This window comes from Camellia sinensis, chromosome 3 (genome assembly GCF_055761805.1).
Source record: "Camellia sinensis isolate YWXY chromosome 3, ASM5576180v1, whole genome shotgun sequence".
Taxonomy (NCBI): Eukaryota; Viridiplantae; Streptophyta; class Magnoliopsida; order Ericales; family Theaceae; genus Camellia; species Camellia sinensis.
This window is the reverse complement of record NC_138963.1, coordinates 194,496,621-194,513,138: the sequence shown is the minus strand read 5'-3', so window position 1 is coordinate 194,513,138 and position 16,518 is coordinate 194,496,621. Positions and strand designations below refer to the sequence as shown.

The 16,518-nt window shown below is 39.3% G+C and overlaps 2 protein-coding genes across 2 annotated transcripts; both read left to right on the top strand.

The window, feature by feature from the left end:
- The first annotated feature begins 214 nt into the window (after positions 1–214).
- Positions 215–1,244, top strand: LOC145821236 (uncharacterized). The gene is made up of 2 exons (XM_082917755.1): positions 215–428; positions 504–1,244. Exons 1-2 carry the CDS (start codon positions 357–359, stop codon positions 1,152–1,154), a joined length of 723 nt encoding a protein of 240 aa, XP_082773881.1. The 5' UTR covers positions 215–356; the 3' UTR covers positions 1,155–1,244.
- Positions 1,245–11,416: 10,172 nt separating this feature from the next.
- Positions 11,417–12,379, top strand: LOC145822133 (uncharacterized). Its single transcript, XM_082918732.1, has one exon. The coding sequence runs from the start codon at positions 11,417–11,419 to the stop codon at positions 12,377–12,379; it is 963 nt and encodes a 320-aa protein (XP_082774858.1).
- The last annotated feature ends 4,139 nt before the right edge of the window (positions 12,380–16,518 follow it).

Genomic DNA, 16,518 nt, shown 5'->3' with positions numbered 1-16,518 from the left:
AGCTCGTCCTGAAGGATCAATTGCTAAAGGATATCTTATGGAAGAATGCATGAATTTTTGTGCACAATATCTCAGTGATGTGGAAACCAAATCTAGTCGACCCGTGAGGAACTATAGTGGTGCTGATAATTTGGGTCATGCTACTGGTGAAAACACAAGCTTTTATCTTGATAATACTTCTTGGGTACAAGCTCATCGGTACAACTTATGCAATACAAGCGCGGTTCAACCATTCATAAAGTAGGTTAAGTCACTCACTCAATATTTTATTATGTTTATTGAATTTTCAACTAAAATTTTTGTATGGCTAAAATTTCAATCTACACAGCAAACACCTTGAAGTACTTAAGCTCAAAATGCCTCGTGTCGACGATCATCAACTTCGGCGTGAACATTTTGAAACTTTTCACATTTGGTTCAAGGAACATGTATGTATTTAACTCTATAGATTCTAGTTACTTAAGTCGATGTACATTTTAAATTTTACATTTCGTGTTAAATAGGTCCAAACTTTGCGAAGGACTACTGATGTCATACTTTCTGAAGAGCTTATTCTATTGGCAAATGGTCCTCATAACCTGGCAAGGAGGTTCAACGGGTATATACTGAATGGGTTTCGGTATCGAGTAAAGGCCATGGATGATCGTCGAGCCACACAAAATTGTGGTGTAGCTTTGAAGGCAGATACCATAAGTTATGCTAGTCGAAAAGACAAGAATCCTCGTCTGGGGTCTGTGTACTATTATGGACAATTGACAGATATTGTTGAGATTCGATATTCCAATGAGAAGAAACATGTGTTGTTTAAGTGTGATTGGATTGACAACATTCACGGAAAGAAAGAAGATGTCTTCAATTTCACGTTGGTGAACTTCAATCATTTGTTGTACCGAGATGATCGAATTACCAATGAACCTTTCATCTTGGCGTCCCAAGCAGAGCAAGTTTGGTATGTTGCAGACCCGTTACAACCAGACTGGCAAGTCGTGGTGAAGATGTCTCAAAGAGGTTTATTTGATATGAGTTCAACTGATCCACAAATCGAGCCATACATGAGCCAACAATTGGAAGAAAATATAATGCTTCGTGATGAAGAAGTTGGTTGGGTGAGGGAAGCCGCAGAAGGGGAAACAGTTGATGTTCAAATAGGCTGATATGTAATCAACATTAGTAATTCAATTAAGGCCAAGGTTGTAGTTAATCATCAATTTCTTAATTTACTTTGTCTTTGTAATTGTATTAGTTCAAATTATGTCATATTATAGTTGATGACAAACCATTGTCTATGTTTCTAATGTCAATTAATGTTATATTGCTTGAAGATTATTATGGGAAGGAAGAGGAAGCCTGATCATCCCCGGCGCATGATGTTTGATGTGCTACATAACAGGACATCAGTAGCACCACCATTAGAGGAGGCATCACATCGGCCAGCATCGGAGGGGCCATTAGTGCCACCAGCATCTGAGGGGCCATTACCACTGTATCGACCACCATCAGTGGCACCACAGCAGCTACCATGTACTCGGCCTCCACGCCTACCATCGGTGCGTCCACCATCAATGGCACCACAGCAGCTATCATCATCAGTTTATGAGCCATCCGCAGGTATTTAAATTTGCTTTGAGTTGCATGGAAATTATTTACACATACATTTATTTATGCTCATTATATATAACTTGTTTATTCTCATTGTATTTTGCAGACCCTTCGACTTCTTCACAGCCCACATCAGGTTTATTTGATATGATTTGTATTCACATTATTTAAATTTGCATTTGGTTGTTACCATTGCATATTGTTTATTATTATTGTATATCGCAGGTCATGTTAGTTCTTCATCGACCTCGACTAGGCGTGGTAGAGGATGTGCCAAGGGCATTAAAGAGTGGGGTACTGGTAAAAAGCTGCACATACAATTTGATGGAAATTACTGCCCAATAGGGGATAACGTGGCCAAGTTAACTACTCAACTTGGCATTATTGTCCGGAATGGTAACATTGTTCCTCTTACTTTTGTTGACTGGAACAGTGTGCCTGATGATATTGTTGATGCTATCTGGAAGGATGTGAAGGTAAAAGTATATTTTTGTCCACAAATTCGAATTCCAAATTTGTGTTATACTTAGCCTTAAACTTTGTGTTTTATAGGACAATTTGAATATATGTCCAGAGGAGTACAAGCCAATCTGCATGAAAAACTGCAACAGCATATGGAAGGATCACAAGAACAAGCTTAAGGCTAAGTATTTCAAGCCTAGAAGCTCTGATCCTAATCTGAAGGATGATGTTCCTATGAACGTTGTGCCAAGCCAGTGGGAACAACTTGTAGAGTATTGGCATACTTCCGATGTTGAGGTATACAATTACGTTATATTTATGATATGTAAACATACAAATCATATTTACATACTTACATTTGTTGAACTTGTTATAGAAAATTGCAAGTAGGAACGCTAAAAATCGGCGAGCTCACGGCATAGCTCATACCACAGGGCGTACTACTTTCTCTCAGATACGGCATGAGGTTTACATTTTATTGTTTTATTTTTCTATATAAATAAACATTGTATATTTGCAAATTATTTGGATTCTAATTTTCATATTTCTAAAAAAAAATTTAGATGACCAGTAAGGGGGAGTCTACTGATAAGATGAATGTTTGACTTATGACACGTAGAGTAGATGACCCAGAGGTTATCCAGACCTTGGTAGTTTCCAAACACCTTTGATTGTATTTAAAGTTTATTTTTTGTGTGTCAACCATCTTAATTTCGCGTATACTTGTGTGTCTTATTCAATACAGGATGAGTTTAATCGTCAACTCTCTATGCTACCTGAGGATGGTCGGACTTTGGAGGCTAGGAATGCCATTTTCCATGAGTTGATAGGTCATGACAGACATGGATATTGTCGCACATACGGGAGAATCGTGCCTCGGAGAGTGGTGTATAAGGATGGTGCTGGGCCATCACAGTCAACACCCCATCCATCGACTATTGATCAGATCACGCAGCAGGTTCGTGCTGAGCTAAGGGATGAGTTGAGGGAGGAGCTGCGAGCAGAGTTCTCTACACATTTGCAGCAGATGATGTAACGCCCTCAAAATTAACCCATTATATATCATCGACATGCATTATTTAAAGAAGACATTTTATTAATTCATTCATCAGAGTATTACTAAATAATCGAATAAAATGCCCTACAGGCTTACATCTTTCCAAGCCAACACTTGGATACAAAAATACGAGTTCTAACTCAATACAAGAAAAGCCCTAGGCTTGAGTTTTTACATGTACTAACAAATAAAAGCAAACAACAGAAAAATAGTCTTCAGAATCCAAGTCCTTCCAAGCTAAGTCCTTGGAGGTAGCTTATCCCCTGAACCTGAAAATGATGTTCCCATAAAGGGTGAGCCACAGCCCAGTAGAAATATACTAAACCACATATAAGTAACGAATAAAGCAATAGCATTCAACAGATGGTTAACCAGGATAATCAATTACTTCATTTTACAGTCTCATGACACTATTGTCTAAGATACGTTTTACTTCCCAGTTTTATCAACATGGCTCAGAACCTGGCCAAACTTACAACAGTGAATTACATATATCGTATTCACATCCTTCCAATATCAACAAACAAATGAGACTCAAGCTCAAATAAATCAAAACACTTCATACTTCCAGATTGATACACATTTTAGTGCTGTATCAATAAAACACTTCTATATAAATAAGCACACATAAAAGTGATGCTAATGGAGTCCATCCCCTATCTCCTCCCAAACAAAATCCGGTTTAGAGGTCCATCCCCTATCTTCCCCTAAACCGTGGAGTACATCCCCTATCTCCTCCCACACACAAAACAATGTATGCAAATGCAATGCTCAATCAATACACTTATTCTCTATCAATGCAATAGTCAAAATTTATGACTTAACCAATGTGATTAGTTTCAGTTAATCCTAATCCACATGCAATGACTACAACAATCACGACTATCCTCCACCGATAGCCCAAAACAGTTATTTCTAAAATGAAAATAACTATGTCCACAATTCAATAGACAAATAATACAAATTATCCAATTATGCCATTTAATCAATGAATTCCCCAATTCCATGAATTACTTATACAAATCAATTCAATAATTCAACTAGGGTTTTTCCCAAAATTTACCAAAGTATTCCCAACATATTAAAACACCAAAACTTAGAACGTAACCTATAAATTGGAGTAGGAAATCCCTACCTCAGAGAAAACAACCCAAATGGTGAAGACAGAGATGAGTGCCCAAAGACCAAAATGCTCCAAATTGCCAAATGTTCAGATTAAATGAAAGCTCTTGACTCCCTCTATCTTTTTAATAAAGCAACTAGGGTTGAAACACTCTCTAAACAGATCAAACCTAAAAGAGAAGGTGAGTAGGGAGAGAGAGAGGTCGAACCTAGGGTTTGGAATCAAAAGAATATGAAAAAAGACTGATCAAATCCCGCTGCTGTGTATTTAAACTGGACAGGCTCGCTCGAGCGAAGACTTGGTCGCTCGAGCGACCAGACACAGAGAATCTACGCTCGAGCCAAGGAAGCCTTGCTCGAGCCAATAACCCAAAAGCTCGCTCGAGCGAAAGAAAGCTCGATCGAGCGAAGAACTCAAACCCTCAGGTCTGAAACCAGACTCACGCTCGAGCGAAGGAACTATTGCTCGAGCGAAGAACAAACTAACTCGCTCGAGCGAAGAAAAGCTCGCTCGAGCCAAGAATGCAAAGCTACAGGTCCAACCCAGACGCAAACTCTCGCTCGAGCTACCAAACCCCGGCTCGAGCGAAGAACCAAAACAACATCTCGCTCGAGCGACAAACTCCTCGCTCGAGCGAATAACCAAAATTCTGGACAGCAACACTTGGTTTCTAAACCCAACCAACCTGAACAAACCTGCCCAACACATCCTATAATTCCAAAAGAGAAAATAAAGAACAACAACAACAACAATTATACAATGACAGAATCTACGGAACAGTCCGGATACAATAATCAAATGGGAAAAGACCGGGGTCGCTATAGATGAGAGCTGAGATGATGGCCCTTGTGTCACAGGGGGCGAGTGTGGATCCCAACAGACAGGTTCCATATAAACATCACAATTGTTTGATAGTTCAATTTTCACTCAAGATTATGTATGAAATTCGAATATGATTAACACATTATGCATTGACTAACATAGGTTCCTGATGCATCGAGTGGCCACCGGGCATTTAGGGAATCTGCAGAAGACGAGAATCCATATACACCACCACCAGAAGATCAGGTATAAAATTTATCTTTGCATTCTAAGCTAAAATACATCTTTGTGTTTAAGAAACTAGAATTCGAGGCGTTAACGCCCCAAAATCAGCAAACGGCGTCGGTTTATGACAAAACTTGGCACACACGACAGCCTAGGCACGAGAGACTTGTGGGAGAAGACGGGGCTCGAATTGGGTTCCCGGTTTGGGAGTTAGAGTCGGATTTCACTTTAGGCAAACAACTTCCTTAAGAAACTTGAATTTGAGGAGTTAACGCCCCAAAATCACCAAACGGCGTCGGTTTAGCACGAAACTTGGCACACACGACCGCCTAGGCACGAGAGACTTGTGTGAGAAGACGGGGCTCGAATCGGGTTCCTGGTTTGGGAGTTAGAGTCGGATTTCACTTTAGGCAAACAACTTCCTTAAGAAACTTGAATTTGAGGAGTTAACGCCCCAAAATCACCAAACGGCGTCGGTTTAGCACGAAACTTGGCACACACGACCGCCTAGGCACGAGAGACTTGTGGGAGAAGACGGGGCTCGAATCGGGTTCCCGGTTTGGGAGTTAGAGTCGGATTTCACTTTAGGCAAACAACTTCCTTAAGAAACTTGAATTTGAGGAGTTAACGCCCCAAAATCACCAAACGGCGTCGGTTTAGCACGAAACTTGGCACACACGACCGCCTAGGCACGAGAGACTTGTGGGAGAAGACGGGGCTCGAATCGGGTTCCCGGTTTGGGAGTTAGAGTCGGATTTCACTTTAGGCAAACAACTTCCTTAAGAAACTTGAATTTGAGGAGTTAACGCCCCAAAATCACCAAACGGCGTCGGTTTAGCACGAAACTTGGCACACACGACCGCCTAGGCACGAGAGACTTGTGGGAGAAGACGGGGCTCGAATCGGGTTCCCGGTTTGGGAGTTAGAGTCGGATTTCACTTTAGGCAAACTACTTCTTTAAGAAACTTGAATTCGAGGCGTTAACGCCCCAAAATCACCAAACGGCGTCGGTTTAGCACGAAACTTGGCACACACGTCCGCCTAGGCACGAGAGACTTGTGGGAGAAGACGGGGCTCGAATCGGGTTCCCGGTTTGGGAGTTAGAGTCGGATTTCACTTTAGGCAAACTACTTCTTTAAGAAACTTGAATTCGAGGCGTTAACGCCCCAAAATCACCAAACGGCGTCGGTTTAGCACGAAACTTAGCACACACGACCGCCTAGGCACGAGAGACTTGTGGGAGAAGACAGGGCTCGAATCGGGTTCCCGGTTTGGGAGTTAGAGTCGGATTTCACTTTAGGAAAACAACTTCCTTAAGAAACTTGAATTGGAGGAGTTAACGCCCCAAAATCACCAAACGGCGTCGGTTTAGCACGAAACTTGGCACACACGACCGCCTAGGCACGAGAGACTTGTGGGAGAAGACGGGGCTCGAATCGGGTTCCCGGTTTGGGAGTTAGAGTCGGATTTCACTTTAGGCAAACTACTTCTTTAAGAAACTTGAATTTGAGGAGTTAACGCCCCAAAATCACCAAACGGCGTTGGTTTAGCACGAAACTTGGCACACACGACCGCCTAGGCACGAGAGACTTGTGGGAGAAGACGGGGCTCGAATCGGGTTCCCGGTTTTGGAGTTAGAGTCGGATTTCACTTTAGGCAAACTACTTCTTTAAGAAACTTGAATTCGAGGCGTTAACGCCCCAAAATCACCAAACGGCGTCGGTTTAGCACGAAACTTGGCACACACGACCGCCTAGGCACGAGAGACTTGTGGGAGAAGACGGGGCTCGAATCGGGTTCCCGGTTTGGGAGTTAGAGTCGGATTTCACTTTAGGCAAACAACTTCCTTAAGAAACTTGAATTGGAGGAGTTAACGCCCCAAAATCACCAAACGGCGTCGGTTTAGCACGAAACTTGGCACACACGACCGCCTAGGCACGAGAGACTTGTGGGAGAAGACGGGGCTCGAATCAGGTTCCCGGTTTGGGAGTTAGAGTCGGATTTCACTTTAGGCAAACTACTTCCTTAAGAAACTTGAATTCGAGGCGTTAACGCCCCAAAATCACGAAACGGCGTCGGTTTAGCACGAAACTTGGCACACACGACCGCCTAGGCACGGGAGACTTGTGGGAGAAGACGGGGCTCGAATCGGGTTCCCGGTTTGGGAGTTAGAGTCGGATTTCACTTTAGGCAAACAACTTCCTTAAGAAACTTGAATTTGAGGAGTTAACGCCCCAAAATCACCAAACGGCGTCGGTTTAGCACGAAACTTGGCACACACGACCGCCTAGGCACGAGAGACTTATGGGAGAAGACGGGGCTCGAATCGGGTTCCCGGTTTGGGAGTTAGAGTCGGATTTCACTTTAGGCAAACTACTTCTTTAAGAAACTTGAATTCGAGGCGTTAACGCCCCAAAATCACCAAACGGCGTCGGTTTAGCACGAAACTTGGCACACACGACCGCCTAGGCACGAGAGACTTGTGGGAGAAGACGGGGCTCGAATCGGGTTCCCGGTTTGGGAGTTAGAGTCGGATTTCACTTTAGGCAAACAACTTCCTTAAGAAACTTGAATTTGAGGAGTTAACGCCCCAAAATCACCAAACGGCGTCGGTTTAGCACGAAACTTGGCACACACGACCGCCTAGGCACGAGAGACTTGTGGGAGAAGACGGGGCTCGAATCGGGTTCCCGGTTTGGGAGTTAGAGTCGGATTTCACTTTAGGCAAACTACTTCTTTAAGAAACTTGAAGTCGAGGCGTTAACGCCCCAAAATCACCAAACGGCGTCGGTTTAGCACGAAACTTGGCACACACGTCCGCCTAGGCACGAGAGACTTGTGGGAGAAGACGGGGCTCGAATCGGGTTCCCGGTTTGGGAGTTAGAGCCGGATTTCGGTCCAGTCAAAATTATTTACTAAACTATCTTTCTAATTATATAGTAGTCAATTTTTTTTATATTTTTCTATAATTAAAATATTAACACATTATATGGTTTTTAATTATTTTTATCTTGTTTTTTTCAGATATTTCCTGAGTAGCAGTTGGCTTTTTCTGGAATGCGGGCGTATCAAGATTATGACTAATTTTTGTTTTTGTAACCCACGAACGAATGAAGACGAAAACTTTTGATTTTGATTTTGATTTTGATTTATGTTATTTAAATTTGGGAGCAACATTATGTATGTATTATGCGACGTTTTGTAATGGCATAATTTTTATTGTTCTGAATTTTTATTTATGTATTGCTATGAATTGAACAATATTATTAATTTTCATTATTTGTCAATTTTAGTTTATGTACGTATTTGTATTATTCTGTAATTTTTCAATTTTTTATACTTATTTTTTATCTAATACAGGTTATTTTAATTTTTTTAATAATTTATCGGCAGGGTTTTTTTTTATTTTTTGAGACGGGAGAAGAACCCGTCGCAAAAACCATTAATAGGCTTTTGCGACGGTACCAACACAGTCGCAAAAGCTGGCTTATTGAATGTACAGGACACCTTTAGCGACGGTAAACCGTGCCGTCGCCAATACTTATAGATGCCAGAGCCTTTAACGACGGTAATGTTCCCGTCTCAAAAACTCACTTTTAGCGACGGAAATTACGTGCCGTCGCGAAAAGTGATTTTCTCACCATTATTTGCGACGGGAAAAATGCCGTCGCAAAAAACTTGGCTTACCGTCGCAGAAACTAATGGCGACGGTACTTACCGTCGCGAAAAGTCTTTTGCAACCCCGTCTGTCGCGACCCCCCCTTACCGTCGCAAAAAGCCACATTACCGTCGCAAAAGACATTAGCGACGGCTTTCGGGGCATTTGCGACGGCCGTGTACCGTCGCAAAAAACAAATTTTTTTGTAGTGGGGAATCAATATTATGATGCGTAATATTATATCTTGGGTCACCATAAAACATTTTACGTATATCTTGAGTTATTACGGTTTATTTTATACAATTCATGTTTAATAATTATATTCATGTTTCAATTACGTTACTGACTTTATAAACCCTATTTGTTTAGCTTGAAACCTATGGATAAAATTGTTTAAATTTTGAAATTTATTAGATAATAATTAGATAAATATTTATTTTGTGAGTACCACCACGGGAGTTCCATATTTTAAGGGACTTAAATAACCATTGGTCTCTGACTGGACACTTTGTGACTCTTTATTGTCGTGGATCCATTGATCTCTATTTTGCTTGTTACTTTTGTGACCTCTGTTCTATTATGTTTTGTACTGTGATTATAATTACTTTATTTATATTCTGAAAATCATTTATGCTATTTAACATTATTTGTTTAGCTCAAATTCAATAATGCATAATGTTTTAGCCTAAATAATTATCCATGGTAATTTTGTGCCCTATACTCTTGATATAATATTTCTCACTCTGCTATGTGTTTATAGTTGTTATTCCCTTTCAGGTGATGACGTGTAAGGAAAAGCGATAATCTCGTATAATGGGGCTAACACGAGACCCAATGTAGTTATTTTATTTTATTTTTTTTTGTAATAATTGTCAAATTGTCTGTCACTGAGAAAAAAAAATAATAAAAGCTCGATGGGTATATTTCCTTTTATTAAAGTCATAGGCTAAGTAATCAAGTTAATTATCTATTTAATTATTGTTTTGCTTTTATTCCGCCTTCGCTTGCGCTACTTAATTTTTTTAAAGTAGAATTAGTTAACAAGTTACAATTCCAGCCCTAAGCAACCAAGGTTGGGTCGTGACAAAAGTGGTATCAGAGCAAGGTTAAAACAAAATATATACATATCTAGAGATTAATATTTGTTTGCACCATTGTTAATTGTTATGTGATGTAAGGATATTCGAGCAAATTCTCAGTGAGGCATTCTAGAATGACCTCGAAAGTTTGAGTCTAAAAGGAATCTTAGGAGAATATCACGCCCCTACCCCGCCAAAAAGATGGGGAGATTTTGAGGACATAGTCAGACAATTACACTTGGGCCTTGACCAGCTAATGGGTTGATCGATATATCTACAAGTCGATCCTGATAATTTGGCATATTTATTATGGAAACAGAGCCGTACCTATACTCGAGGACGGTATCTCGAACCTACCCACATGGTCAGGCTTGCCCCAAGACTAGACTACCCTCAGTACATAGTTGGCCCTTTGCCCCCAAGTTATGCTGAAATGAGGGAAAACGTTTTCTCCGACAACTACATACTCACCGACATCCTCAACCCCCTTGGACATTATTAATGTCCAGAATGTCGATTTCAGTAATGACTTAACATATGTCGAGACACCTTGGTGGATCATTGACCGAGCATTTTGGGGATGCCTACAGTCCGTCTCCATTTATACAGTTTAGGCAGCGTGGGTTTATTTCGGAGTGGTGTAGTTGGGATGGGAATTCAATTTTCTTATGTAGCATTACTTTCCTTAGCCGTTTGACTCTCCGATCTAGACTCTAAAGAGGAGGATCCTTTTCGTGAGCTAACTATGATTAGTTCTAATCCCTATTTTTGTACTCAAAGGATTAGACACTAACATAACTTTTAACTTTTGGATAAGGATGTAGTATTAATACCATATTTCTATCAATGGTAAAGTTGGTGTTCTATATATATATGATGCTTTGTACACATGATGTCACGCTCATTAAATTATTTTCACTAATTTTACCTTGTAGTAATGGCCAATGATAGTAACGGAACTGGGTCGTCAGTTAACAGAACAAAGTCAATGGAAAAAAATCATGAAAAGAGTAGTTATTAGCTTTTTACAAGCTCTGCAAACCAACATAAACAATGGAATGTCAGAACGCCGAGAAGAGCCGGTTACAATAAAACAGTTCTAGGATCTGAAATCCACCACATTCACTGGCGACTCAAACCCACTGATAGCAAAAGCCTAGGTCAGGGACATGGAGAAAAATTTTCGCACACTATCCTACATCGAAAGACAAAAAGTGACCTTTTCCACTTTCACTTTCGAAGATGATGCGTAGGAATGATGGCTTCTTACCTTGGAAAAAGAAAAAATCGTGACTTGGGCAAGATTCTTGGAAGTGTTTTACGAAAAATACTTTATAGATTCACTACGAGAACAAAAGGTATCAAAATTCATACATCTAAACCAAGGAATGATGTCGGTGGCCAAATATGAAAGCAAATTCACTCAACTAGCTCGATTAGCAATATATGTCATTCCTACCGAAGCCCGGAAAGCTAGGAAGTTCGAAGTCGGCTTAAATGATGACATCAGAAACAAGATTGAAGTTTTGAAGTTGCCAACATATGCAGAAGTGGTGGATCGAGCATACATTGCCGAAAAACGGATTCAAGTCTCACGTTCCGGGGAAACGAGCCAAAAGAAACGATTTTGGAAAAAAGACAACAAAAGATTTGGTGCTACACCCCCAAAGAAGGTAAATACAAGCTCAACTAGTTCAGGCAATCAAGGTCTTACTAACTCCAAAAGTGGCACCATTCCAAATTGCCCTACTTATGGAAGGGCTCATTGGGGACAATGCCATCGAAACACGGGAGCATGGTTTAAATGTGGGCAAATTGGTCACTTGCTGAGAGATTATCCAAAGTTTACCAATCCTATAGTAGGCCCCTTTGAACCAGCCCCAAAACCTGTAGTACCTGGAGGAGTGAGGAAGGACCCAAAACATCAAAGAAAAGCTTTTGCCTTGGTGCCTGAAAACCCGGAAGTTACCGAGAACATTGTGTTAAGTACATTTTCTGTTTGTGGTCATTTAACTCACGTTCTCATTGACTCTGGTTTAACTCATTCTTTTGTTGCACTACACTTTGCTTCCAAGTTAGCATCAACACCTGAACCTTTAAGATATATACTATTTGTGTCATTTCTTTCTGGTAATTCTGCCTTTGGTACTGATGTGTACAAATCTTGTGCTATACCCTTAAAAGGCGAAACCTTATACATAGACTTGATTCCCCTCTGCATTGGTAACTTTGATGTGATCTTAGGAATGGATTGGTTGGCTGCCAATCACGCCTCTATTAATTGCAAAGCCAAAAAGGTCTCCCTCCAGTTACCAAACCAACTCGAGCTTGTCTATGATGGAACTGGAGTTTAATGACTTCTAAGAAAGTTATTGTAGTTATATCTGTTATATGATCGATACTCAACAAGAGGCCCCCACACTTGATGTAATCATTGTGGTTCGAGAATTCCCAGATGTATTTCCTGAAGACCTACTTGGTACCCCAGTTGATTGAGAAATTGAATTCATCATTGAAACTCAACCAGGTACACAACCAGTATCTAAAGCTCCTTACGCATGTCAATAACAGAATTAAAAGAATTGAAGACCCAACTCCATGAACTATTGGACAATGGCTTTATTCGACCAAGTAGCTCGCCCTGGAGAGCTTTAGTACTGTTCGTAAAGAAGAAGAATAGTACCATGATATTGTGTATTGATTATCGAGAATTGAACAAGGTCACCATCAAGAATCGGTACCCTCTACCATAAATCGATGACTTGTTTGATCAACTTCAAGGCGTCCAAGTATTCTCGAAAATTGACTTGCGTTCTGACTATCATAAACTAAAAGTCAAAATGGAAAACATCGAAAAGACTGCCTTCAAAACATATTACGGGCATTAGGAGTTTCTCGTCATGTCATTTGGCATCACAAATGCTCCAGCAGCTCTCATGGACCTCATGAACAGAGTGTTCAAACCCTATCTTGATGAGTTTGTTATCGTCTTCATTGATGACATTCTCATATACTCTGGGTGTGTTTGATTGGACGGACTGGAAAATGGGGGATTAGAATCCATCGGACTTGAATCCTGGGACTGTGAATCCCCTGGACTATTTGGTCGGATTGGATATGTATCCTGTGTTTGTTTTTTCATGGGATTAGATGTCTGGATAGGACTATTTTCAGTGAATCCAACGTTTGGTTGGACGGACTGGATATGATAAATGAACAAAAGACTATTTTACCCTTTTTCAATTGTTTACTATGTAATAGCAATATTAAACATATCTTTAATATTTTAATTATTTTTAGTAAACATTAAACATACTAATGGTTAAATTTTGTTTAAAGATATTTAAACATACTAATATTGATAAAAAAATTTGATTGGTATAGATTATTTTTATTTAAACAAATAAAAATTTATTGTTGAAATTAAACATACTAATGGTTAAATGTTTAAATTTTTATTTAAACAATTAACATTGAAATTATTTTGATGTACAGATTATGTTTAAAAAATTAACAATTAACAATTAAATAAATGTTAATGTATAGATTATGTTTAAACAATTAACAAATGTTGATGTAATTAACAATTAACAAATGTAGATGTAATCAAATGTTGACGTATTAAAACATAATTTAATAGATGTTAAATAAATATACATGTTGATGTACAGATGTTGAAATAATTTAATAAACATGTTGATGTACAACTGTTTAAATGTTTAAATAAAACATAATTTAAATAAATGAAATTATTTATTGTTGAAATTAAACATTTAACTGTTCAAATAAAACATCTATTAAATTTAAACAATGAAATTAAATAAAACATAAACAAAATTTTAAAATAAAACACCAATAAAATATCTATAAAAAATTATTTTTAAAAATTAAATAAATAAAACATTAATAAAAAGTTAAATAAAATTATTTTATTTTTAAATTGAGACATTTAAATTTTATTGAATTTTATTAAATATAATACATAATTAAATAGTAGAGGGTCAAAATGGTCATTTTCGCATATAATCCAAACAGTGATTAGTCCCCCACTTTCTGTCCCACCCCCCCCCCAGGACAGGATAGTCCCCCATATGGGGGACATGGAGTCCGGCCGGACATGGAGTCCGCCGGACTAAAAAAAAATCAAACGACGGATAAGGTGCACTATTTAGATTACAATCCAAATAGTGGATAGTCCCCCCTCCTAATCCCCCCAATCAAACACACCCTAAGTTGCTAGAGGACCATGAGCAACACTTACGAACAGTCCTGCAAACACTACGTGATCACAAGATTTATGCCAAGTTGAAGAAATGCGAATTCTGGATCACTAGTGTACATTTCCTTGGTCACGTCATTAACAAAGATGGCATCTCGGCTGACCCCCCAAAAGTTACAACGATCGTGGATTGGCCATGACCTACTAACATGTCTGAAGTTCAAAGCTTCCTAGGTCTAGTCGGCTATTACCGATGCTTCGTTCAAGATTTCTCGAAGATGGTATCACCCTTGACCCAGCTGACTTAGAAAAACACACCCTTTGAATGGATTGACAAACAAGAACATTGCTTCCAAGAGTTAAAAATCAAACTTGTGTCAGCTCCTATACTAGCACTTCTTACGGGAACGAATAATTTATAGCGATACCTCATACAATGGTTTGGATTGCATTCTTATGCAAAATAAAAAAGTCATTGCATATGCCGACTCATGAGAAGAACTACCCAACCCATGATCTAGAATTAGCGGCAATGATCTTCGCCCTCAAGATCTGGCATTATTATCTCTACGGAGTAACCTGCGAGATTTACACTGATCACAAGAGTCTTAAATATTTGTTTACCCAGAATAAACTAAATATGAGACAACGACGATGGCTAGAATTTATGAATGACTACGATGTAAAGATCCATCACCATTTAAGCAAAGTTAACATAGTAACTGACGCATTGAGTCGAAAGACTACTAGAAGTTTGGCATGTACCCTTGTTCCCCGCAAGATCAATGGATTACTTGCCAACATAACCATGGAACCTACGTTGATAGCAGAAATTAGAGCACGCCAATGTGAAGATAAACTTTTGAAGAAAAAATATGAGAAGCAAATAAGTATACCCGATTTTGTCTTCACTATAAGCAATAGGATGTTAAAATTTCAAAATCGAATTTGCGTACCCGACATTTCAGTGCTCAAGAAAAAGATATTGGTGAAAGCTCATAGCTCGAGGTTTGCAATCCACCATGGCAATACAAAGATGTATCACGATCTGAAGGAACACTATTAGTGGACATAAATGAAAAGAGACATTGCAAGCCACGTTTCCAAATGCCTGCATTGACAACGTGTTAAAGCAGAACATTAGAGACCTGTAAGAACGCTACAGCCACTCCCTATTACTAAATGGAAATGGAAACACATTACTATGAATTTCGTGGTTGGGCTACCATAGTCAGTCTTGAAGAATGATGCAATATGGGTTTTAGTAGACCGATTGACAAAGTCAGCGCATTTTCTACCAGTCAGAGTCACGTACACTCTCAATAGGTTTTCTACCTTATACATCAAGGAAATAATTCAATTGCATGGCACCCCAGTTTCAATCGTGTCTGACCGAGACCCCCGCTTCGTATCTCAATTCTGGAACAAATTGCAAGAGGCTTTGGGAATCACACTGAAGTTTAGTATCGCCTATCACCCGCAAATGGATAGACAATCGGAAAGGACAATCTAGACCTTAGAAGATATGTTATGTGTCTACGTGCTAGACTTCAAGGGTAATTGGGATTAGCACCTACCTTTAGTAGAATTTGCCTATAACAACAGTTACTAAGCAAGCATTAGAATGGCACCATACGAAACACTATATGGAAGGAGGTGTCGATTACCCTTGTGCTAGGCGGAAGTTAGAGATAGAAAGTTATTAGGCCCTAAAATCGTGCAAATAATGAGTAATAAAATTTAACTCATCCAACAGCGAATTTGTCACGCCCCACTTTTTATTACTCGGAATTCATTACCAAAGCCATTATCATAAGTTCCATTTTAGAGATAGCATACAGAAGCTCATTATATTTATAAAGAATACATAAGGAAAAGTTCTCTCAAGCGAATATAAAACGAATACGACATGAACATAACTAAATAAATTGCCCACAGGCTTATATCTTTAAAGTACAAGAAAGGGTTTAACCCTTTTTACATCAAAGGCATTCCGCCTACAAATAAAAGGCCCTGTGCCCAACAGTTAAGGAAAATCCATGACCTTGTAGCACACCTCGATGTTCACCTAAAAAAGGATTAGCAATGTGGGATGAACATAAAGTCTAGTAGGTATCTCAACTTGATCCTCAGCAATAATAACTTACAGATAGCTATGATCGTGAATGCTAGTCTTATACCATATAAATAATGTGACATTTTATAACCAAAGTATACATACATAATTACTTTTCTAAAAAACGTTTAGTTTATTCAACAACACCAAGGTTCGTT

Excerpts from the sequence above, each read along its gene's own strand:
- LOC145821236 (XM_082917755.1), top strand. The coding sequence starts at position 357 with ATGCCTCGTGTCGACGATCATCAACTTCGGCGTGAACATTTTGAAACT. Across the intron at positions 429-503 it reads ACATTTGGTTCAAGGAACAT|GTCCAAACTTTGCGAAGGAC; the intron begins GTATGTATTTAA and ends CGTGTTAAATAG.
- LOC145822133 (XM_082918732.1), top strand. The coding sequence starts at position 11,417 with ATGTCGGTGGCCAAATATGAAAGCAAATTCACTCAACTAGCTCGATTA.